Source organism: Trichechus manatus, unplaced genomic scaffold (assembly GCF_000243295.1).
Source record: "Trichechus manatus latirostris isolate Lorelei unplaced genomic scaffold, TriManLat1.0 scaffold00123, whole genome shotgun sequence".
NCBI lineage: Eukaryota > Metazoa > Chordata > Mammalia > Sirenia > Trichechidae > Trichechus > Trichechus manatus.
In genome coordinates, this window is record NW_004444059.1 from 4,115,452 (window position 1) to 4,141,469 (window position 26,018).

The 26,018-nt window shown below is 38.1% G+C and overlaps 1 protein-coding gene across 2 annotated transcripts in view; it reads left to right on the forward strand.

The window, feature by feature from the left end:
* NELL2 (neural EGFL like 2) overlaps positions 1 to 26,018 on the forward strand; it is a 420,771-nt gene that overhangs the window by 295,238 nt on the left and 99,515 nt on the right. For both annotated transcript variants that reach the window (XM_012557904.1, XM_004384560.2), the window contains 2 exons: positions 18,718 to 18,840; positions 21,949 to 22,044. In XM_012557904.1, coding sequence (XP_012413358.1) covers positions 18,718 to 18,840; positions 21,949 to 22,044 — 219 coding nt within the window. The remainder of the gene's footprint in view (positions 1 to 18,717; positions 18,841 to 21,948; positions 22,045 to 26,018) is intronic.

The following is a 26,018-nucleotide window of genomic DNA, read 5'->3' on the forward strand; positions in this document are numbered from 1 at the left end:
CTTTATCTCTTCATTTGATGTTCTAGGGTTTCAGGATTGTTGATTCTCTGTTTGGCTTAGTTTTTCGGATCTTTGTTGTGGAGGGACGGCGTGGTGTTTCTGCCTAGAGCGCCATCTTGCCGGAAGTCCTGGATATATAATTTTTGGCTGGCAGTTTTTTTCTTCAAGGCTTTATATATGTCATCCCATTGCCTTCTTGCCTGAATGGGTTCTGCTGAGTAGTCAGAGCTTAGTCGTATTGACTCTCCTTTGTAGATGACTTTTCCTTTATCCCTAGCCACTCTTAAAATTCTCTGTTTATCTTTGGTTTTGGCAAGTTTGATTATAATATGTCATGGTGACTTTCTTTTGGGATCTACCTCACGTGGGGTTTGATGAGCATCTTGGTTAGATATCTTCTCATCTTTCACGATATCAGGTAAGTTTTCTGCCAACAAATCTTCAACAATTCTGTCTGTATTTTCTGTTATCCCCCCCTGTTCTGGTACTCCAATCACTTGTAGATAATTCTTCTTGATAGAATCCTACATAATTCTTAGGGTTTCTTCATTTTTTTAAATCCTTTTATCTGATTTTTCCTCGAATAACTTGGTGTCAAGTGGTTTATCTTGCATCTCACTAATTCTGACTTTTCTGTTGCCTCAATTATGCTCCTGTGACTTTCTATTGAGTTGTCTAATTCTGAAATTATATTGTTAATCTGGATTTCTGATTGCTGACTCTCTATGGATTCTTGCAGCCTGATAAATTTGTCATTATTCTCTTCTCTAATCTTTTTAATTTCCTCTATTGCATGTTCTATATTTTGCTTAATTTCTGTCCTAATCTCTTGAAGAGTTCTGTATATTAATCTTTTGTATTCTGCCTCTGGTAATTCCAAGAAATTTTCCTCCTCTGGAAAATTTCTAGATTCTTTATTTTGGGAGCTGGCTGAAGCCATGATGGATTGCCTCTTTATGTGATTTGGTATTGACTGTTATCTGCGAGCCTTCAGTAAGTTATTATGTTTATTTATTTTATGTTTGCTTACTGTGTCCTAGCTTCTTGTTTTGTTTTCATATGCCCAAATAGGCTGCTCGTATGAGCTAGTTTGATTATTGGCACCTTTGAAGCTCTAATGTCCTGTCACCAGGTCGTTAGATCTGTTACTAGCTATGTGAGGTCAGGAGTCTGCCCACTCCTCCTGTGTGGACTCGGATAAGGTGCCCAGGTAGATAGTCACCAAGTGTGTGGTATAGGCTCACATTACAGTCCTACACAGCCATGGGTGACTTGTGTAGGCACAGGCATGTGGCTGCAGCAGGGGGACACACTCTGAGCAAGGTTGGGGTCTGATGGCTGCCCCCAGGTTTCCAGGAGGAAGGCGTTTCCCTCTTCCGTAAGTGCATAGGTGGGTGGGTTTTGCAGCCAGACTATGGGCACCTAATGCTGTTGGATGTAAGGACTGTGGGGCACCTCTTATTCACGGGCCCCTATTGCAGGTGGCTAGGTGGTGTGGGTGGAGTCACCAGTCCTCAGGCCCCTGATGTGGGTAGGTAAAGACCCTGCTTAATTGGCAGAGCAGTGTCAAATGTCAAGAACCTGCCACTTCACAGCGGAAACAGTTGAAGTTAGACTTCTGGTATATACCCTGTTGTACTGCAGTAATGAGGGCCTATGCTGTTGAGATGGGCCCACACAAGTCTATGCAGGGGGAAAGGCACTCAAAGTCCATGGATCCCTTATCCCTGTGCCTAGGCAAAGGAGCTGTGCCTACCCTGGGTTCCTGGCTTAGGGGAGTGAGCAGTTTATTTTTTCTTTTGTTTGTTAATTTGTTCATTCTCCAAGGCAGGTATAATGGCTCCAGGCATGTGACGGATCCTACTTCCAGCCTAGGGGACTCGACAATTGCTGAAGCCAGTCCGGCACCCAGTGCAGAGCAGGGAGTGGGGAGGTAAATGGGAGAGAGGTTTTTCCCTAAGGGGGGTGTTTTTCATCCGCGCGGTAAGCCGTACGCAATTACTTACCTCTCACCAATCCAGGGCTGCTTCTTACTTGTTCTGGGTGGCCATGTAGACTCTCTGGCACTGGGTCTCTCCCAGTGCGGAAAACTCACCTCCTGAGCACCACCACTTGCCTGCTTCACTGCTCATCCCCAAGTTGTCGGGCCTGAAGTACTCAGGCTCTCGCCGGGTCAGGTCTGGCAACTCCTCGCTTCTTCCGAAGCATCTCTCCCTCCCGCTGCCACTTACTCCAGTTCCTCAACTCTGCCTTTGATGTTCAGGGCTCCCAGACTGCCATATATAATCAATTCACTTGCTTTTTTGGGTCTTTGTTGTAAGAGAGTCCACCGGAAGCATATGACTACTCCGCCATCTTGGCCCTGCCTCTGTATGTATTATTTTTATTAAGCAATAACATCCATAAATATCTTGAGTACAGAGATTCCGCCTTATTCCTCTTGTAACAACCACAATTCTAGTTAGTTAAGCATAGTAGACCTTTTCACAGGTTTGTAACATCGGTAAACAAACACATCACTGCAAATAGATTTAAGGAAGCAACTTAACCATACTTAAGTGATATTAGCTCTAAAAAGTTGGAGCTAATCAATGCTCTGAAGCATGCAGCACACACCAAAGTATAATATAAAAGTACCCAAAGATACTTTTACATCCATCTGTAGGTTTTATCAAGGATATTGAAGAGTAATATATATAATCATTTAGGTCAGAAAATAGTCTTATATTTTACTGTGGCAGAGACCCAAATAACATTCTCTAAGAAATATGATTTTGTAATTAATCTCAGTTTTAAAAATTAAGCCCTAATTAAGGTTGATGATTCTCTTTTGCCCCATAGTCCCATCCCTTTGAAATCTGAGGAATCATTCTAGTTTTTGTAAGTTAGAAAGCTAAAAGTCAGAATACAGTGCTTGATCTAATGTGGAAATCTTCTAATATCTTAAAATTCATTGGAAGAGTGTTTAGGTAGGAGGACTGTGGTTGTTTTCCTGAGATAACTTTATATTTCAAAAATTCCTTTTTATACTGCATTTTATTTTGAGATACTTTTTTTTTTTTTTCTGGTGTACTTTGTTGAATATGCTGTCTAATCTTATTGTTCGTAGCTTTAAAGCGAGGCAGGCCTTAGAGTTTTCAATAAAAGAATAGAGCATATGGGGAGAGATGGGGATGATTTTTTTTTCCAGCACATTTTCCCTAGCTTAGTGAATGCCTTTCCTTTCTTTCAAATAAATGTCAATATACAGAAAAGTATGATTCCCACCAAATTTTAGGGGTAGCACTGACATGAAGACACAGGAGACACAAGCTTAAACTTTACCTTGACGAGGTTAATCATCATGATCCTTTAAACAATTCATAAGTATTTTTCTAAATGCTAAGTCCCAGGCATGTTACATGGGTTTTGAATGAGTGTAATGAACTCCAAATGTAAAATACTGTGAAAAATTGGAGAAAATTGATTTTGTACATATTGGAGCCTATCATTCATTCATCCACGTTCACTGAGTGCCTAAAATATGCCAGGTGTTATGGGAGGAGCTAAGGATTCAAAGATTCATAATAAAAATTCCCTGTCTCAAGCACTATACTAATTAATTGGGGAGACAAATGAGAGAATTAATAATTCTTGGATAGTGTGATAAGGGCTAGTCTGGTTCTCACACTGAAGCACCAGCATGGGCCAGTACTGTTGTAAGTGCTTTGTATACATTACCTCTTTTAATCCTCATAGCTCTATGAAGAACGTTCGTATCCACAATCCCTTATCTACAATTCTGAAATCCCCCAAATCCAGAAAGTTCTGGAAATCAAATGTTTATTTTAAAAATTTATTTGGTAGCACAGTTTGATCTGATGTGAGGCTGTTTATCATCTATTTATCCCATTTGGTATGACTAGTCATATTTTTATTACAGAGATATTTGTCTCATTATTGGGTACTGTTCTAGATCCTGCTAGGGATTTTACTGCATCATTAGGCCCATTTTGCAAGAGGAAGAAACTGTGGTTTACAGAGATTAAGTAACTTGCCCAAGATCTCACAGACAGTTAAGAGGCAGAGTCAGGATTTGAACTGAAACAGTTTGGCTCCAAAGTCCTTGGTCTTAACCAGTGTACGTTCTGGCTTTCAAGTGTTATGGCAGGATCATACACAAGGTTCTACAGGGCCCATCTAAGTTACTAGACTGAGAGGGTTTAAAGGAAGGTTTTCTAAAGGAGGAGGCATTGTTTGACCTGAGTGAGAGAAGAGTAGAAGAATTAGGCAAAGAAAGCGGGGAAGGGCTTTCTGAACAGAGAACAGCATGGGTAAAAAAATGAAAGCCTATGTTAAATTATTCAGGAATTGGCTGGTATGGTCCTCGGCCTTTAGTAGATTCTTGATAAATTATATTATTAATAAAATGATGCATTGAGGAAATTGTAAATGGTACAGTTTCCCTAAAGCAAAAGGGCATGACGGCTAGGAAAAACAATGGTGTGTCATTTAAAAAATTTCAGGAGAATGGGAGAGAGACAGATCAGATTTTATTTTGAAAAGTCATTCTGATAACAGTTTGGAGATGGGAAAACTAGAGGCAGCGTTATCATCGTGAGGCTATTGCAATAATCCAGACGCGAGATGTGTAGTGCCCAAATGTGGAGAGTAGCAGAGCAGTAGGGTTGGAGATGGATGGATGGAAATGAGAATTGCTAAGGAAATAGAATTGGTCCCTGAATGTGGTTGGTGAGAGGGAGGGAAGGAAAGGTCTAAGGTGATGCCTAGATTCTTTAGGAGGAAGAGAGGCTTAAAGATAGATTTAGCTGCAAATTTACTTGTGGATAGGATTTTCTCTCTGATGACCTCAATTTTTTTCTGTGAAGTAGTTGGCGAGTTTACGTGTAATGAGGGCCTGAGCTTGTGTTTGTGAATAGAGCTGAATATTTGGCATAGCCACCGAAGGGAATTAAAGAAAAAGCAGGAGATGTTCAGAATCATCACTATAGAATACCTTGAATAGTTTGTATTAGTAGGTCTCTAAATGTTTTTCATGTTCGAGACACATTTTATAGTGAATGATTCACTCTTTAAGAAATATTCATTGCAGACCAATTTTGTGCCAGCCACTGTGTTGGATGTTGTGGGTAAATGATTAATGAAACCCAGGGGTTTACCACCTCAGTGGTTGTCTAAGAGACAGATTTTGGGTAGACAATGTTTACTCAGTTTATTATCATTATCATCATCATTAGCGTAAATTCAGTTTCTTAGTATTGTTCTTTACTTTTATGCTTTAACTTAATTCTATTTTCTTCTTTTCCATAAAATGAAAACAAGCAAACAAACAGATTAACAAGATCAAGAAATAACAAAGTCTATCAAAGTAAGAAGCCCTCTTATTTCTAGTCATTTCACCACCATCCTCCTAGTCACCCAGTTTCAGAACCTGAGTTGTCTTTAATGCCTTTCGTCTCCTTGGCCCAAATATTGATTGACTTTAGGACCTATCAATTCTGTGTCTATATCTGCCCCTCTCTCTCCATCTCCTTGTCCATTTTGCTGCCCTCTGTTTAACACAGTTAAATTCCACAAAGGCATAGGGACTGGTATATATAAAAATGAACAGGATATGATTTCTTCCTTAAAGGGGTTTCAGTCTTATGATTTCTAAAATTCAGTTTCCCAACCATTCACCTTAGCTTTTGTAGTACTTCCTTATGCTGCACATAAACATTGCTCAGCGCAGTGCTTGGTAGGTGATAAGCCCTCAGCTCCTGTCTGTTAGCTGCCTCCTCGTCTTTCTTCATCTTCTGCTTTGTCTCCACCTCCTCTTTCTCCTTCTCTGAGTCTGACACAGCTGACTCCTGTCACAACTTTTAGTAATAATGTGACTATGACTCAAAAGGAGAAAAATAAATGCAAGAAAGAGAAAGAGGAATTAAAAATAGAGAAATGTTAGCTTGCAAATATGAGAAGTCCAGTTTTTCAAGGAAAGTTAGTCTCTCCTCTTCTAGACATTGCTGACAGATTGTTGTTGTTGTTAGATGCTGTCTAGTCAGTTCCAATTCATAGCAACCCTATGTACAGCAGAACAAAACACTGCACGGTTGTGTACCACCCTCAATATCATTGCTATGTTTGAGCCCATTGTTGCAGCCACTATGTCAATACATCTGGTTGATGGTCTTCCTCTTTTTCACTGACCCTTTACTTTACCAAGCATGATGTCCTTCTCCAGAGACTGGTTCCTCTTGATAACAAGTCCAAAGTACAGAAGATGAAGTCTCGCCATCTTCCCTTCTAAGGAGCATTCTGGCTGTGCTTTTCCCGAGGCAAATATTGTTTGTTCTTCTGGCAATCCAAGATACATTCAGTATTTTTTATGAACACCATAATTTAAAAGCATCTGTTCTTCTTTAGTCTTCCTTATTCACTGTCCATCTTTTACATGCATATGAAGCAATTGAAGATAACACGGCTTGAGTCAGGCGCACCTTAGTCATCAAAATGACATCTTTGCTTTTTAACACTTTAAAGAGGTCTTTTTCAGCAGATTTGCCCAGTGCAATAGTAGTTTGATTTCTTGACTGCTGCATCCATGGGTGTTGATTGTGGATCCAAGTAAAATGAAATCCTTGCAACTTCAATATTTTCTCCATTTATCATGATATTGCTAATTGGTCCAGATATGAGGACTTTTGCTTTCTTTATGTTGAGGTGTAATCCATACAGAAGGCTATAGTCTTTGGTCTTCATCCGTAAGTGCTTCAAGTCCTCTTGGTTTTCAGCAAGCAAGGTTGTGTCATCTGCATATCGCAGGTTGTTGTTGAATTTTCCTCTAATCCTGATGCTTTGTTCTTCCTCATACAGTCTAGCTTCTCAGAGTATTTGCTCAGCATACAGACTAAATAAGTATGGTGAAGGATACAACCCTGATGCACACCTTTCCTGATTTTAAACCATGCAGTACCTCCGTGTTCTGTTCCAATGACTGCCTCTTGGTTTACGTACAGGTTCTGTGGGAGCACAGTTAAGTATTCTGGAATTCCATTCTTTGTAGTGGTATCCATAATTTGCTATGATCCACACAGTCGAATATCTTTGCATTGTCAATAATACATATATAAACGTTTTTCTAGTATTCTCTGCTTTCAGCCGAGATTACTTGACATCAGCAATGATATCCGTCATTCTACATCTTCTTCTAGATCTGGCTTATCTTCAGCAAAACTTTGTGTGTGATATTAATAATATTGTTCAATAATTTCCACATTCCGTTGGATCATCTTTCTTTGGAATGGGCATAAACATGGATCTCTTCCAGTCGGTTGGCCAGGTAGCTGTCTTCCAAATTTCTTGGCATAGACAGCTGTGTGCTTCCAGCTTTGCATCCGTGTGTTATAATATCTCAGTCAGTATTCTGTCAATTCCTGGAGCCTTGTTTTTTGCCAAAGCCTTCAGTGCAGCTTAGATTTCTTCCTTCAGTTCCATCGGTTCTTGATCGTATGCTACTTCCTGAAATGATTGAATGTCAACCAATACTTTTTGGTACAGTGACTCTGTGTATTCCTTCCATTTTCTTTTGATAACTTCCTGTATCATTCAATATTTTGCTCATAGAATCCTCTAATGTTACAGCTTGAGGCTTGAATTTTTTCTTCAGTTCTTTAAGTTTGAGAAGTAGTGAGCATATTCATCCTTTTTTGTTCTCTAATTCCAGGTCTGCGCACATTTCGTTATAATACTTTGTCTTTTCGTGCCACCCTTTGAAATCTTCCATTCAGCTCTTTTACCTCATTATTTCTTCCATTCGCTTTAGCTACTCTGTGTTCAAGAACAAGTTTAGAGTTTCTTCTGACATCCATTTTAGTCTTTTCTTTCTTCCCTGTCTTTTTAATGACCCTTTGCTTTCTTCATGTATGGTGTTCTGGATGTCATCCCACAGTTCATCCGGTCTTTGGTCATTAGTGTTCAATGCATCAAGTCTATTCTAAATTCAGGTGGTAGATACTCAAGGTCATACTTTGGTACTCATGGACTTGTTTTAATTTTCATCAGCTTCATCTTGAACTTGCATAGGAGCAACTGATGGTCTGTTCTGCAGTCAGCCTCTGGCCTTGCTCTGACCAATGATATTGAGCTGCTCTGTGGTCTCTTTCCACATGTGTAATTGGTTTGATTCCTGTGTATTCCATTTGCGAACATCCATGTGTATAGTCACTGTTTATGTTGTGGAAAAATGGTACTTGGAATGAATAAGTCATTGGTCTTGCAAAATTCTATCATGTGATCTCCAGTGTCGTGTCTATCACCAAGGCCATATTTTGCAACTACTGATCCTTCTTTGTTTCTAATTTTCACATTCTAATCACCAGTAATTATCAATGCATCTTGATTGCATGTTTGATCAATTTCATACTGCAGAAGTTGATAAAAAATCTTCGATTTCTTCATCTTTGATGTTAGTCGTTGGTTTGTACATTTGAATAATAGTCGTATTAACTGGTCTTCCTTGTAGGCATATGAACATTATCCTATCACTGACAGCACTATACTTCAGGATAGATTTTTAAATGTTCTTTTTTATGATAAATGCAACATCATTCCTCTTCAAGTTGTCATTTCTAACACAGTAGGCCATATATGATTGTCTGATTCAAAATGGCCAATACCATTCCATTTCAGCTCATTAATGCCTAAGATATCAGTCTTTATGCGTTCCATTTCATTTTTGCCAACTTCAGTTTTCCTAGATTCATACTTTGTACATTCTGTGTTCCAATTATTAATGGATGTTTGCAGCTGTTTCGTCTCATTTTGAGTCATGCTACATTAGCAAATGAAGGTCCCGAAAGCTTGACTTCATCCATGTCATTAAGGTCAGCTCCACTTTGAGGCGGTAGCTCTTCCTCAGTCGTATTTTGAGTGACTTCCAGCCTCAGGAACTCATCTCCTGGCACTATATCAGACAGTGTTCTGCTGCTATTCATAAGGTTTTCACTGGCCATTTTTTTTAAGAAGTAGATCTCCAGGTCCTTCTTACCAGTCTGTCTTAGTTTGGAAGCTTTGCTTAAACTTGTCCACCATGGGTGACCCTTCTGGCATTTGAAATTTCAGTGGCATAGCTTCCAGCATCATAGCAACACTCAAGCCACCACAGTACAACAAACTGACAGATGAGTGGTGGGCTGTCAGATTACTTTTTCAGAAATCAACTCTTATTGTGCTATCTTGTCTTACACATCTAGAAGTAGCTACTGTTGCCTACCAGATAAAATCATGTTTTATTCCTGACTGTACCAGTGTCTGTTCTTTACTATTCCCTTTCAATCATCATCATGTGCCAACTCAAGCATTTCATGGCCCTACTATACCCCATGCTTTACTCTTGCATGTATTTTCACTCCATGTTGAAAGCACTTTACCTTTTTTCTGTTAAAACCCTTCCTGTCTTATGAGGTCTACCTGCTTGGCCTATTTCCTACATGATGCTTTCCCAGACCCCCTGGTCCATCCTCATCTCTTCCTCTTTAATCCTAATGAAATCTTCATTTATAGGTGGTAGTTTTTTAAAGCACTGAAGACAAATCCTGGCCTTGTCATGTTCTAGCTATATGAGGAGATGTGTATTTTTTCTAAGAAAGCTCTGTATTCCCATTTGTAAAATAGGGATAATACTACTGCCTACGTGAAAAGGTCATTGTGAAGACTGAAGGGGATGATGCAAATGAAACATTTAGCACAGTGCTTTACAGCATGTCATAAGCAATCAAAAATTAGCTATTGTCATTATTGTTGTTATTTTCTCTCATAGCACTTAACAATTTATATATTATATATTGGTATCTATTCATATCCCTAAATCTCACATAGTGCTTTGAGGTCAAGAATCTCAGTTCATGCATCTCTATATCCTTCAGAGCACTAGAACATTTAGCAGAAACTTCATGAACGTGTCTTAAGAGAGCAAATGTCAATTATCTGGCTGAGAGTTTGCCCTAGAATGTATTTAGACAAAGCTTATTTTATGAAACACAAAACAAAAGTTTTCCATAAAGTCATAATTTTAGAGTACCTTGTGAAATTACTGTTTAAGAGTAGGAAGGAAATTTGACTGTGCTTCAGTTGTTAAAATTCTTGATCAAATAAGGATTAGGAAAAGAGGCTGAGCATACCAGTGAAAAGACTAGAAGAAAATAAACCAAGCATGTCAGAGGAAGGAAATCTGAACAAATTCAGAGTTGCCAAACACACTGAAGAATAAGAAGAAGTCAGCATTGAATTGGTGTGGTCAGTGAACAGGAAATTTGAACAGTGAACAAAAACTGCTTAGGTAATAAAAATGAGTTTTAATGAGTTTGCTGCTGATGTGGGCATTGAGCAAGTTTAAAGTATGATTTTTTGTGGTCACTTTGATGGCATTAAATGTAGATTCATGTTAAAATGGCATCCTAGTAAATAGATTTTTTTCTGTAGTACAAAGTGAGTAAGTAATCATGAGAAACAAAATGAATAGCCTTTTGTCAGCATGATAGCAGGACTTTTTTCTTTGATGAAACTTTGGAAAACAGAAAAATGTCCAAAATGTGTTTGATGTCAGGAAAGATTGTGAAGAAAACAAACTCTGTGGGTCATTTAAGTTTTATCCACAGAATCGCAATGAAATAGAAAATAGAGGACATTACCTAGCTAATAAAGGCAAAGAACCTTTCCCACTGAAATAGAAAATAAGATGAGAAAGTAACTAATATTTACTGAGTATCTGTTATTTGCCAGGTTGTTTACATTCATCATTAAAGTTTATTCTTTGCAACAACTCTCTGATATAGATACTAATTTTCTCACTTTAAACTTAGGAAGATTGGCTAACTTTCCCAAGGTCACAGAACTAGGATAAAATGGCATCTAAAATCAAGCCTGTCTTGAAATCAAACTACTGTATTTTTACGCAAATAATGCATGCTTCTACTTTTGTTTGCCAGCTGCACCCTCCCCTCCGCTAGGTATTTTCATAAGTGCTGCTATGCCAGTATTTTTACATGTTGCTGTAAAAAAATTAGCGTAGCACATTTATGAAAATAACTCACTGGGGGAGGGTGAGGTTGGCAAACTAACAGAAGGCATGCATTATTTGCATAAAAATACAGTATGTATTTTTATCACATTGTCTCCCTGTTATTACCCATTAAAATATATACATAATTTTTTATTTTTCCCATTTTACATACTTAGTGATGGTCCTAGTCAAGTTGATCAAGGACATTTGAAATCATTTAATGAATTGTAATAATGTTCCCTAAGAATCAGTAATCATTAGATAATAAATGTTTTGATTGCAGAGATTTGCATTGCTGGTGGTAATGATCACAATGCCATCATATACCAGACTGATAAATATTAGTGGAAGGGATGAAAGGAGGGACAGAGAAGGAAGGATTTCCAGTTCTCTCTTATAGATCCCCAAACCATTAGAATTTGTTAGGTTGATAATACAGAACATTCTTTAAACTCAGTTTGCCCTCATTTTGAAAAGATCTGCAGTAGAGCAATTTTAAGTGTATGTCTTAGTTTCTTAGTGTTGCTATAACAGAAATATCACAAGGGATGGCTTTAATGGGCATAAACTTATTTTCTCACAGTTTAGGATGCTTGAAGTCTGAATGTAGGGCCCTGGCTCTAGCGGAAGGCTCTCTGTCTGCTCTGGGCAAAAATCCTTGTATCAGCTTCTCTGGCACCAGTGTTTCTTGGTGCCTTGGAGATCTCCATGTTGCATCTGTCTTTCCCTCAGTGGTGCTTGCTTGCTTCTCTCTGTGTCTAAACTGCTGTTTTTATATCTCACAAGTCATTAGGTTTAAAACACATCCTACGCTGACGTTCTGTAACATAGCAAAGAATACCTTATTCCCAAATGGGATTCCATCCATAGGTATAAGGGTTAGTATTCCAACATATACATATTTTGGGGGACACAATTCAATACATAGCAGTGCAATAGGGAGCTCTGGACAAGTTTATCAGAGTTGTTTAGTTTGATAGAATAGAGAGAGTAGATTGTATCTGAGGGCTCACAGATTGTTGCCATATTTTTATAGGGTTGTACTGTTCTGATGCTCTTCACTGGTCAGTACAGATGACTGCATATTTACCTTAGCGGGGACACATATGAGCAAAACTCATGAAGAAGCCTCTGCAAAACTCATTGAGAGCTTAAAGCAAGCAATTCTGGTCTACAGAAATATAAGAAGAAAATGACTAAGCAGCTGTACATTTTTTAGATAAACTATCTAAACACGTAGTTTCATGTTTTTGTAAGCTTCTTAAGAGTTAATTTACATTTCTTCCATGGGCTCCCTTGCTCCAAGATTATTCATCCCTAATTAAACCGAGGGAGGGGGGTAGTGGTGGTTCACTAGTAGAATTTTTGCCTTCCACGTGGGAGACCTGGGTTTGATTCCTGGCCAGCGTACCTCATGTGCTGCCATTACTCTTACGTCAGTGGAGGCTTGCATGTTCCTGTTATACTGAACAGGTTTCAGAGGAGCTTCCAGACTAAGATGGACTAAAAAGAAAGGCCTGGTGATCTACTTCCAGAAACCAGCCAGTGAAAGCCCTATGGATCACAATGGTCCAATTCACAAGTGATCATGGAGATGGTGCAGAACTGGTCAATGTTTTATTCCGTTGTTCATGGCACTGCCGTGAGTTGGGAGACAACTTAATGACAGCTGCCAGCAACAAACTTGAGGAAACTTGTTCTTAGGTTTCCAATAATCAGATAATAGGATCAGAAGACAGGTTGTCACTGTGTTTAGGGCCACATCCTGCCATATTCTAAGAGAGAATTTAGTCATTGTGGAAGTTCTATTTCAGAAAACACTGGGTCAGGGAAAGGGAACCGGCTTTCTTTGTGGAACTTATAACCTGTATGTTACTCTAGCTACTGTTTTCCCAGCACTTCTAGATTTAGACAGGAAAGTCAAAGATACAACATTGCCAATATATTTCTTGTGGGTGGAGAACTCCATTATAGAAGAAGAAAGGTTCTCTGAGGGTAGTGGGCCAGCTATGAAGGTATATTATGTTCTAATACTAGAAGAGTAGATTATTCAGCATATACACTTAGGTATATGGAAGCATATGCTGTGTATATGTATATGTTAACCAGAGTATCTCGGATATTGCTGGGGTTGTGAAGCAGAGTTATCCAGAAACCATGAACAGCATGGCCAGGGCCTGGCCACTGGTACCAGAGGAGAGGGTTCTCAGGCATTGGAGGGGTCCACTTGCCAACCTGGCTTAATGTTGAGCTGCAAGAGATTTTTAAGTCGGGGAAATTATTGCTAAAGTTTAAGCTCTGTGAGCTGGTTAGCTTGTTTTACAGGGATTCATACTTGACCCTATTGATATCTTCCTCTTTTTTTAAAAAGCTTGTCTCAACCTTATGAGAACATGGATTTTAGTATGAACAGAAAGTTACTCAGTCCTTTTCTCTAAGGCCTTCTATAATTCTAATAAGGCTCCTACTGAACAGGGTTAAAAAATAGTAGAAAACACAGTAAAGTAATGATAACTTCCTAATTGTGAAGAGATGGAAGAAACCACATTTAATAAAAATAAATTAAACTGTGAAAATCTCTGGATAATTACAAAAAAGAACACTAGGATGACAGAGAATAGACTGGAGAAAACACAAGCATCAAATATGTCAGGCAACTCTATTGCATAATAATTAATAACCTAGTTTTTGGAGTCAGGTAGATCTGACTTGTAACTCTACTACTTACTACCTAGGTGACCAAGCTACTTATCCTCTCCAAACCAAGTTTAATTTTTTATAAAATAGCAATAAATTTCCTAATAAATATGAGAATTAAATGAGATCATATATGTTACAAACAACTGAATTGTAGCTATGATTATTACAAATCATTAGGTTCATTCTTTGAAGATTCTCAAGATTCCAAAGACAAAACAGGCAGAATACATGAATGGTGTTTCAACTTGGAATCTACACCCCTACACACATACACACACATGTAAAAAATGTCCATGTAAAATGCCTTTTCTCCATGAAGTCTTCCCTGGACTTCCACCTGATCCAAGCAGAAATGACTTTTTTCCTTTGATATCTTGCAAACAAAAAAAAAACCAAACTTGTTGCTGTTGAGTCGATTTCCGACTCATAGCAAACTTGTAGGACAGAGTAGAACTGCCCAATAGAGTGTCCAAGGAGTGCCTGGTGGATTTGAACTGCCTACCTTTTGGTTAGCAGCCGTAGCTCTTAACCATTACGCCACCAGGGTTTCCTTGATATTTTGCAGCCCTGTGTAAATAGAGGTTACTTCCTTATCTCATTATTTCTCATAATGAAGCCATGTATTAAAGGCATTTGTGTTTTTGTCTTATCTCTGAAACTAAACCTAAGCTTACTGAGACCTGCTCCTGTTTATAATCTTCTTTGTATCTCAAGAACATCCTAGTACACAATAGACATTGAAGAAAAATGTATTTAATCGAATTGAAATGTAGATATATTTAAGTGATTACTTTTCACTTCTATTTTCTGCAGTGTTTTCATTTTATATCATACTGAAATTCTTGAGTAGAAAAGGTGCTATATGTATTGCATGTCTGTGTTGAATCATAGTGAGAAAGACGATGTGAATTTTAGAGCAGCCCTTTTGTCTCTAGACAGTACATTCATTCTGGAAACAGCTCAATATGAATACTAAATTTAAAGTTCAATTCAAGTGCAAATATATGGTATTATTACTGATGACACTGTTGGGTTTAAAGTCTTAAAATGATTTTAGATACATTAAATCACCCAGGTTACAAGTTAATCAGTAAAACCAAATCAACCTAACCATACCCTCTGCCACTGAGTCAGTTCTGACTCATAGCGACCCTATAGGACAGAGTAGAACTGCCCCATAGGGTTCCCAAGGCTGTAGATCTTTACGGAAGCAGACTGCCACGTCTGACAGTGGGTTCGAACTGCCAACCTTTTAATTAGCAGCCAAGTGCTTTAACCACTGCACAACCATTTTTATATATAGATCTGCTTTTAGACAAATCCAGGTGTATATATTATTTTTTTTTTTTTCTGTGGAGGAATGTTATTACAACGAGCCTCATCCCTGGTAAGAAATCAGTTAAGTAGTATGTAGAGATGTAGAGCAAAGAAATTATGGCACCAAGGATAGATCTTTTTAAGTTATTATTATAAGATCATGGATTCTACAGATAATGTACTGCAATGGTTGACATCCGTATTGTTTTTGTTTAGTTCTGTTGAGTGATGATGTTTTCTTTCTACGTTTCTTTTTTTATTTCATTTAAATTTTATTCATAGATACAAAGAACAGTTAAACTCTAAAATAATCATGCGCTAATATTTTTAATGAAGAAAAGTTAGAAAGAGGTACATTCGGTTTCAATCCTAGCTGTTTTTTGGACTATCATATCATGTGAACAATGACATTTTTACTGAGGGTGTGAAAATAGCATTGAGTCTTATGGATTGGACATTAGGAACATCAGATCTGAAAATGTCGGCTTTTCAGTAGACATGAAATAGAACTTGGAATTCATTCACTGTTAAATACTGCATGCTCTTCAGAAACATTGAAGTGTAATATTGATTTGAATTTTGTTTTAGGATCTCCCTCCTTATTTAATTTTACTTATTATATCTGGAAAATGTTAGAGGAATTATTAAAAATGGCCTAGGAGAGGCCGACTGATGCGTCGATGGTGGAGTCCTCAGGGATGTGTGAGTCAGGAAAAGGGCAAGAAGTTGCCATTTGATCAAAACTGGATATGGAGCACCAATAATTATTTATCAAGATGACCTTACAGAATATTTGCTCATTTTTCCATTCACATTCTGTTTGTGAAGGGCTATCAAATTACAATTATTTCTTCTGTGAGATTACAGACATTTTTAAAGGCTTTATCTAAGGTCACTGTTTGCTTTGGTTAATCATTATGAGTATACCTATAGCCAACTTTATTGTAAGTAGTCTGAAAAAAAATTCAAAGTGATAGTGTTAAGGAACTAATATTATCTGTTTCCAAAAATATGTCCTGGTACCTTAATTAATATTTGAAATATCTCAAATCAAATAAAACACCACAAGAAAATCAGTGTACAAAGCAGCTCAGATTTTCAGTAGCTCTGTTTGTCATCTAGTCTACAATTGAACAAATTAAAATTGGCTTGAATAATAACGGCATGTAAAGATAGTTCCTAGCTTTCTTCATTTATTCAGTCATTAATCCAAGAAACATCCTCTTAATGCTGAAATGAAATACAAGGAGCAATACAAGATCCTGGTCCAAATATGAGCAATCCTAGGGTGGGGCTTGAGGATAGAGGAACAAGGAAAAAGAGATAGTTATGATAAAATATAATAACAGAGCCATCTGTACATTGCCAGGGAAAACAGACAGTAGCTCCTAAATGTGCAGGAGGGGGGAAGTAAGGCATTTTCACACAAGACATGACATTTTATTGTAATCTTTAAAAATGATGAGTTTTCCAGGAAAAACAATGGACGGGTGCTTCAGGCACAGGGAACAGTGTGTGTTAAAGTATGGATGCATTTAAAAACAGTCTTCACCCTTGAATTGCTTAGGAACACCCTCATTTCAGTAACCATGAGAGTAAATGACAGCATAGAAAACCAGGTCCCAGGTTGCATAATTATTTAGTGTTTACTGAACATTATCATACAGGTTGCTAAACCAAATCTTGTTAGGCACTTCTTCTACCCAGTGAGTATGGTCTAATTAAGAAGACAACCAAGGCAGGGATGAAAACAGCATTAAATCAATCAGCAGCTGTCCTTAAAGGGCCTATGGCTGTCCGTGTAGAGATTTATAGATTAACTGCAGCAGCTTGAATTGCACTAGGAAGAAAATTGGCAGCAGGTGCAAACTTCAGAGTGTGTGGATTTATTTTGTTTCAGGCAGCTGAACCCAGAGGTAGGTGGGTTCATTGGGACTAATGGGACCATTGTGGTCCTTCTGAAATTTTCTGATGATCCTATGGGGTAGTCCCAATTAGGAGACCAGTGTATAATCCAGCTATTTTTTCTAAGGTATCAGTGATAAGCATGAATTTATACAAACTGTGAAATGCCCTGCTGCTAGATAATAAGGATAGAATTTTGTGCAATTCAGCTAGGAATTTGGCAAATAAGATGGCCATTTGTGCAATGCTAAAACCTTACTGAATGGAATCTCTCTTTCCTCTGATAGGCTATTGGGAATAATCTCTAAGAATTTTATTACAGGCTATAATTAAAACTATCATAGTTTTGTGCTTCAAAAGCACTGGACACAAGATAATGCCATAGTGAAAGGTTAATCTTTATTTTTTAAAAATAAAACAGAGCATTCTAATTTAGTAGTTAAGCTGAATGATTTTAATCTAATCTCAATTGTGTATGCCACAGGCAATTTTTTCAAAGTTACAAATCCATTACCATTATAATGTCCAGAATACAAAGAGTTCTAAAATCAAAAGCAAATATTTCTTTTTGCTTTGATAATTTACATCATAGCAAATTAATGGCTTTATTAGCGTAAATGTTTTAAAAATATATTCAATTTTAGACCTAAATGATATTTATATAAGAGACTAAGTAATAAGTAGTATCACTATAGGGATTTTAGATGACAGACAACTAATTGGTATGCATTTTCTCACTTGTATTTCATTTCCTACTTGTCTTGATTTTGATGTTAGATCTGTTTTCCTTCTCCTATTCACTGTATTTACTCCTTACATTTACATTTTTGCTGAACACCCAGATAGAATTCTGAGGTTATCCAATAGAATTTCTGAGGAACTTAGGCAGGCTGCTTAAGCATCTGAGCCACATTCAACTCGTCTTTAAAATAGTGATAATGATATTGGTTCTGCCTCTCTCACAGGGGTGCTGGGAGGATCAAACGATTCAGTGCTTTCAAAAGTCGCAAGTGATAAGCAGTTAGAGGAGACATCATATTGACTGTATATTAAATTTATATTACAGCTTGTAATTGCACATATCATAAAAGTGAGTTTGTCTTATTTAATAGAAGTGTAGTACCCTCCTTACAAACGGAGGGAAATTACTAAGGAGGTCAAATATTCCCCCAGCAGTTTACATACATATCTTTATGCCTGCAAGAGTCGATGTGGGTGTTAACATCCAGCACCTAACTCCCAGGGCTTCAACTCCATTATCTTGCAGGTCAGGACTCAAGGAGCAATGCAGTTTCAAACCCTTCCCTGTCACCCTTAGCATGCTACAGGAAAGAGTAAGATGGCAGACTTGTATCCCAAGAATAGCTCCCCAAATACTACCCAGGGAGGCCATATACAGCTGGCTCGGAAATCTACCTCTGAGAGTTAACCACAGTAGCAAAAGTTTTCTCACCTACTGTCTCCACTCTATAGACACCCATCCTTGCCTCATCTGTCTTTCTATTCCTTTCTGCTTTAGTAGGCCTTTTGTCAAAATCCTTTTGCATTCAAGGTTTGTCAATGTGTAAATTCTGTATGTACTTCAAGAGAAGTATACAGTACTTTAAAATCTGGACTCTTCTTTAGTTTATAATTCATATATGTCTGTGTTTGAAAGAAGTACCACACAATAACCAAGAGGTAGGTGCAGTTAAAAATATGGTGTCTTTGAAAATATGGTGTCTTTGAGTAAAAAAATGTATTCCTAATTTCAGAACATGATGAGTGCATCACAAATCAGCACAACTGTGATGAAAATGCTTTATGCTTCAACACTGTTGGAGGACACAGCTGTGTCTGCAAGCCAGGCTATACTGGGAATGGAACCACGTGCAAAGGTAAGAGGTTTAAATGCCAACACCTCTTCCATTAGGGATAATGCAATCCATCTCTACCTCCCTCTACCCCGTTGCTTTACTCTTACCTACTTGTGGGCATGTCCCACGGTTGTTGAGAGCTTTAGTGTCTGGCTCACAGTCTTCCTCTAAAGTCTTGCCATCTTCCTGGGTTACTTCAGCATTTAAGTGGCCAAATCATTCAATTCCTTCAATTTAATGTACCTTGACCTTAACGGCAGTGTTTTTCATCTCTAGAAAACCACACCCATGACCACATCTTGGGCATTTTAGTTATCCAAAACGACTCCATCTTTGAAATCTTAAGCTTCAAAATTTTATTGTTGTGACCATAAGTTTCTCTCCCTCCAATTTGCGCATTCTGTTCCCTCTAGAATTCTAGAGCTTCGATTTCTTGGACTCTTTCTTTTCATCCAGTTTGCCAGTTTTTCTGTTTTGAGCTCAAGCATGTACCTATCATGCCAACTATTTTTTTAGGCAGCACTCTCAACCCACTGGAGCCCTCGTGGCACAGTGTTTAAGAGTTCAGGCTGCTAACCAAAAGGTCAGCAGTTCGAATCCACCAGCCACTCCTTGGAAACCCTATGGGGCAGTTCTACTCTGTCCTGTATGGTCACTATAAGTTGGAATCAACTCGACGGCAACAGGTTTGCTTTGGTTTTATTAACCCATTTGTTCTGCTGCCACAATCCTCTGTGAAATATCTCCATTTTGAGTCGGCCTGAGAGTTTTTCTTCTCTGCTGTCTCTCTCTTGAGCTGTTGGATAATATTGTAGAAAATTAATTAACTGTGCTGATTGAGTTCTACATGTTGTAGTTTTCCATTGTAGCTGGTTTTGCAATACCAATTGATGTTTCTTTTAAATGTCCTGTTGAGCTCAGATTTCCATTTTCATCAGTAGATATTCTAACTGTGGTTCACTACCATCCATAGTTACCCTTCACTACTATCCTATTTTCTTTCATCAGATGAGCTTACTCCCACCTCTCAAGGAAAAATAGAGGATCTGTTTTGGATACTCCACCAACTCCCGTAGGATAAAATCCGTAGTCCTTATTATATCATATAGATTTACTTGTGATTTGTCTAGTTTAGGCAAAACCACTCATTCCTGAAATGTACTGTGCTCTTTATCCCTACCAAATTATTTGTAGTTCACTGCAATCAATATACTACAATACCGTGTATGTTGGAGGTAGGAAGTAACAAGGAACAGTTGTTAATATATTGGCCCCATCAGCATGAATCTTATGGCCTGGTCTACAACAACAAATTAGAGCCAGATATGTATGGGCCAGGGGATGACTCTAGTTTGCAGAAGTCTATGGAAATCTACAATACAGATCATTGTGAAGAAGGCCTACTTGTTTTGGGGTTCAAATCCTGTAAAGACTTGCTTGGTAAAACTACATAAACACCAAGAAACACCAGACTTTTAGAGTCCATAGAACAGTATAAATGAACCCTTAGGACTTTCCCAAAGCATCCAGATATTCTGAGAGTTTGGATTTAAGATTTCATCTAGGAGCTCCACAGCTTCTCTCTCTTCTCTCAGAGTCTATTTGACTCTGACTTCAATTTAATATGAAGAGTAGTATAGGCGTAAAGAACTTTGAATCATGAATAGATGCAGACAGATAATTCTTATCTTTGAAGGAAGGAAAACTTACAAGAATCTATAAATTCCTTCTGGAAGTTTAACTATAGGTTGCCTGAATAAAGAATTTCTAGTTCCTGTGTGCAACTCTTTTGGGAATGAGAAAAAAAAAAAGGAAAAAGCTGAGAGGTGGATAGTTTAGGTGTGGGGTCTAAATCGTTAAGTCCTATGCTTTAACAATAGGCTGCAACCTTCCAAATTACTCCAAGAAAGATAGGCTCAGCAAACATGGTCAGGTAGATGTACCCTTTATTACTGATGAAGTTTAAATTCAGAATCCATTTGCAAATCCTTGGTGAGCTGGGTATGCTTTTTGCCTAGGATGAAGAAAGTTCATCTTAACTAATTAGAATTAGAGGAAGCACATGCCAGAAAACAAGAGAAAAAGCTTTTGCTCCAGTACCTAGAACCAAGCTGGTCTAGTTTCATCTATGACAGGCCTTGTCAGGCTCAGGGAGCAGCCCCTGGGCCTTACAGAGCCAAAGACTAAACTGAAGCTGAAGCAGAAAGTCTTAAGGGAGATCAGTCTCACCCCTCTCATGTTTGTCACCTTCTTGAGGGCTGTACAGATCACCTTTGCAAGGGCTCAGACATTGACCCCTTTTCCTACTCACAGGAAAGACATCTCCCCTCACTCCCAAACCCACTCTACTACTGTAATCTATGTCATGTCTTTGCAATGCCCATGATCCTGGGTTCTGATTTATTCTGAGCAGTAGAATACAAGACTCTTCCTGAAAACCACTACAGCAAATTCTTATTTGTTGCTGGATAAGGACTAGTTTAGAAACTTTTGAAGGATGGGGCGTTTCCTTAATATTTTAGTACTTTGGCCAGTGGGTGGCACAGTGGTTAAGAGTTCAGCTGCTAACCAAAAGGTCGGCAGTTCAAATCCACCAGCTGCTCCTTGGAAACCGTATGGGGCAGTTCTATTCTGTCCTATAGGGTCGCTATGAGTCGGAATCGACTCGATGGCAACAAGTGTTTGGTTTTGGCCAATGAGTAGAATGGTTATGGCCTCATGGAATTCAACCCTTTCCTATTTCCTAGTTTCATTCTTTTGATGGTAGTTTGCTCCTTAAGAAAACTTCAGGGATAACTGCCATTTTTTTAGTTTTATTTTCAAGTGGATTGTTACGAGATGCAATCTGTATTTTAATGCACTTTCTGTTGTATAAAGTTAGTTTATTCTTAAAAAAAAAAAAAACTTCAGTATTTTATTTAGAGGTGAAATGTTTCTTTAACATTTAAAAGAGCATTGCTTTACAAATTATGTTTCTTATATGGATGAAAAGTGTTATATAAATATGAAGTTATAACAGTTTTTCTAGTTTGTTGTTCATATCTACGAGAGAAAAAAGGTAAGTTGGTTTTGGAGTATCTTGACTACTTACTTCTAAGGTGCTGAAATTATGTATCTAAATTATTTCAGCATTTTGCAAAGATGGCTGTAGAAACGGAGGAGCCTGTATTGCAGCTAACGTGTGTGCTTGCCCACAAGGCTTCACTGGGCCCAGCTGTGAAACGGGTAAGAATATCATTTCGTCTTCTAAAAAATGAATTTTTACGCCAATGTATAAAGTAATCCATGAGGAAAATAATGTTTCAAGTTTCAAGTGGGCTCTCAAAGCGTGGAGCTATTAATAAGGAAGTGTTAGGAGGGAGGAGGTGGGATGGTTCAGTGATGTGTCATCACTGGGCCATCCCCCAAAGCCACTCTAAGGAGGTTTTGCAGCTATTATGACTAGAAGCATATTGAGCTTTTTCAGAAAGATGTGTGGAGTTAACCAAGATTTCATGACTTCACAATTCATTTTACTCATTTGGAGCCCATTTATCCTGGAATCTATATGACTATATTAAAGTATAGAATTCAAGCTTATGGCCAGCAGAGTTCCTGGCACACACTGTCTTCTGCACCAGTGTTTGAGAATTTTAAATAATTTTTTATCTGGATCATTCAGTCTTCATTCATTGTTTATTGAGAAAGTGTTTAAAGTCTTCTACTCTTTAGTTCTTCCTCATCCAAGTCCATTCTGAGCTTGCTCACTCTCTCTCTGATGGACACTAATTCTAGAGACGTTAAGAATATTTAAAATATATATGTAGTCTTGTATATAGTTTGATGCAAAGTAAAATTCTTTATTTAATTAAAAACACACTTTAGGAATAAAAAAAATTGTATGTTAGGTCCTAATTAAATCATGTCAACAGTAGTTTTAGTTGCTATTAGTTAAGTGAGTCTCAATACCAAATGACTTCAGAGACTGTTTATTTTAAGAGAAAGCTAGCTGCCACCGGTGATTGACAGTTGCCATCCCATATTGCTTTCCATAACTTTATCGATTCAATTGATGGCAGTGCATGCTCTGCCTCCATTCCACTTGCTGAGCCATCTGGTTTAATTAAAACACTGGCTGATTAGAATTTGAGACAGAAAATGTTCTGGTCCATTTGAGAAATGAACATTTTACTGAATAAATACTGTCACTGTGCACAGAAGGGGTGCTCACAAAAGGGCTTACATCACTAGATCATCTTTTTCTCCAAGTACCCCTAAGTGGTGTTTTTCAAACTTCAGTAAATAATTTGTTTCAAAGACCTCTAATAGAAAGTGCATAGTGGCTAACTTTTATATGTCGATCACTTCCTAAATGTGAGTTCCTCAAACTCACTGTGCATGTGGATCACCCATGGATCTTGTTAACTTGTTGAAACCAAAAAAGCAAATCCATTGCCGTCCAATCAATTCCGACTCATTGCGACCCTATAGAACAAAGTAGAACTGTCCTATGGTTTTTCTAAGGCTGTAAATCTTTACAGAAGCTGACTGCCACATCTTTCTCCCATGGAGCTACTAGTGGTTTCGAAACGCCGACCTTTTGGTTGGCAGCCAAGTGCTTTAACCATTGTGCCACCAGGGTTCCAATCTGTTAATTTCTTATATGTTAAAAATACAGATTTCTGATAATTAACTATCATAGGATTTACTAGATCAAAATCTGGTACTTCTAATGTGGTAGTTCTCCAGTGTTTCTATGCTGTGATCTTCCCCACCGGTACTCCCACACACATCAAGGTATGCTGTGGACCTCTGTACGTCAGCTCCTGTGGTGACCGTGTTTCCTGAATACAGTATTTGTGCTCTTTTGGTACAGAGTCTGGATACTGAAATATTGGCTTTTTCAGGGCATTTTATTAGTGTGGGAATAATGGTGCAGAATTTTGAAATAAAGGTTGTCTCAAAAAATCTGAGATGAATAATGTTCATGCTCGATCCTGAATATCATTCTTCTATTAGAAGAAATTATGAAAATCTAGAATGGCATAAAATTAATTCTAGCAATGTAAAATTTAATACCGGTGTTAAAAATAACCCAACAGATTACTTAGCTTTCTCTGTTTAACTATCCTTGAACTTTCAATCTATAAGAAGACAATCACAGACTTAATCTAAGTAGCTGTCTATAGCAGCCAAGGGCTTTGAGTAAGACAGATGTGGGTTTAAAATCTAGTTCCACCACTTGCTTGTTATATGGTCTTGGACAAGTTACATAACTTTTCAGTGCCTTCTACCCTGTATACATCAGCCAGTCTCTTCTGCCACATCTGCTGTTTGGCATTGCTGGTACTATTTACTCTGAGCAATCAAACCATTTTCTACGTTTGTCTTGTCTACTCAGAGTGAGGAAGTCTGAGTTACTTCCTGTGAAGCACTGCCTTCTGTCTACCTCCAGCAGGCATCCTTAATCTGAAATCCCTGGAACCCTGTCATTCCATGATGGACTTTAGGGGTTCCTGAATCCCCTGATTATCAGTACATATGCACATTTTTCTGCAGAGAGAGTCTAGAACTTTTTCATAGATTTCATATGGGTTTTGTAACTTAAAAAGTGTTAAGAACCACTGGGAAGAAAATGTTTAATGATTCATAATGAGAACCAACTGCTATTTCATTCTGAGAAGGGTGATCCAAAATCAGATATCCAGTGTCTCAAGTATGCTTCCATGGACATCTTAAATTCAAAGTCCCCAAAACAAACTTAGCGTCTTCCCTGTGACTCATGCCTCCTCTCCTCCATCCCTCCTCCTCCTCTCTTCCCACCAAAATCTGCTTTATTTCTTTTCTTTATTTCAGTGGATGGCAGCTTCATCCACCAAGTTTTCTAGGACAGTAGTCAGAGTGTCACTCCCTCTTATGTTCTCTTCCATATCCAATCTCCTGCCAAGTCCTTTGATTCCATTGCTTTATGACCAGTCCATTTCTTTCCATTCTGGCTGGTAAGACAGTAGTTCAGAGCCTTAAGTTTGTCTCTCTCCAGTCCAGTGTCCACATAATATCACAGAACAAATCTGATCATATCACCTCATAATGAAAAACACTTCACTATTTCCTATTGCCATCAGGATAAAAGTCACATTTCTTAAAGTGGCATGTAAAGCCCTTTAAGACTTGGTTCCTGCTTATCTACTCAGCTTTATCTTTTTGACACTGCTGCCTCACCTCATTCCTACCCCCAGGCAATAAACTTTTGGGGGGTATAGGGTGTATCTTGTTCACTTTTGTATCCTCAAGATATGAGACCTGCAACTTAGTAGGTGTTCCATAAATATTAGCTGAATGAATAAACGTGTAAATGAATGATCATTTAAATGATGAGGAAAACGATGATGTAGTACGGTCTGCATTTGCTTTACTTTTTTAAATGAATGCTAGTTTAAAGACGCCTCTCATGGTCATCTAATCCTGTATTCTAATGTGGCAGATGAAGTCATTAAGGCACAGAGAGCTGAAGTAATTTGCATGAGGTGTTTCATTACAGTTCCAAGATCCAGAATCTAGAACTCAGGTCTTCTGATTCCAGGTCTGACAGCTCTTGCTGTCTCTCTCTGACTTGTTCTTTGCCCGGGAATTTACCATATGTTGGGGGAAAGTTACTGAAGACAAAATCTAATCTCAACCCAGAAAACCTCTCCACAAAAATAGAAGAGAAAGGAAAAGTTTTATTATTGAATAAGCATTAAACCAGAATGTGATGCATCACAGGCAATAGCCAAAGAGATTGCAAAGACAGAAAGGAATGTGACCCTTAATATAGAGGGGGTATAAAACCCATTACATTCATGAGTTCAGGATGTTGTTGTGAGGTGCCATGGAGTGGATTTTGAACTCATAGGAATTCAGGATAAAATTGTGAATTTTCTAGTATCTTTATGGCAGGATACCTGAAGTTATATTAATCTCTTTCCAGGAAACTGGGAGGTAGGGGCATGATCTTTCTTGATGATTACTTTTCAAAAGGGAGGCTTCCAGGTCCTTGAGGAAACGTCTTTAATTTGCTTACTTTCTCAAGAGGTAAAGATTTTACGATTACAAGTTATCTAAAGCTAATTTTGAAAGAACAGAGGAGGAGGGGGATCCTCTTTCCTTATTTTTAATACCAAAAAAAAAAAAAAAAAAACCGACTGGACCCAGTTCAGTTCAGTAGCTTCTGACTCATG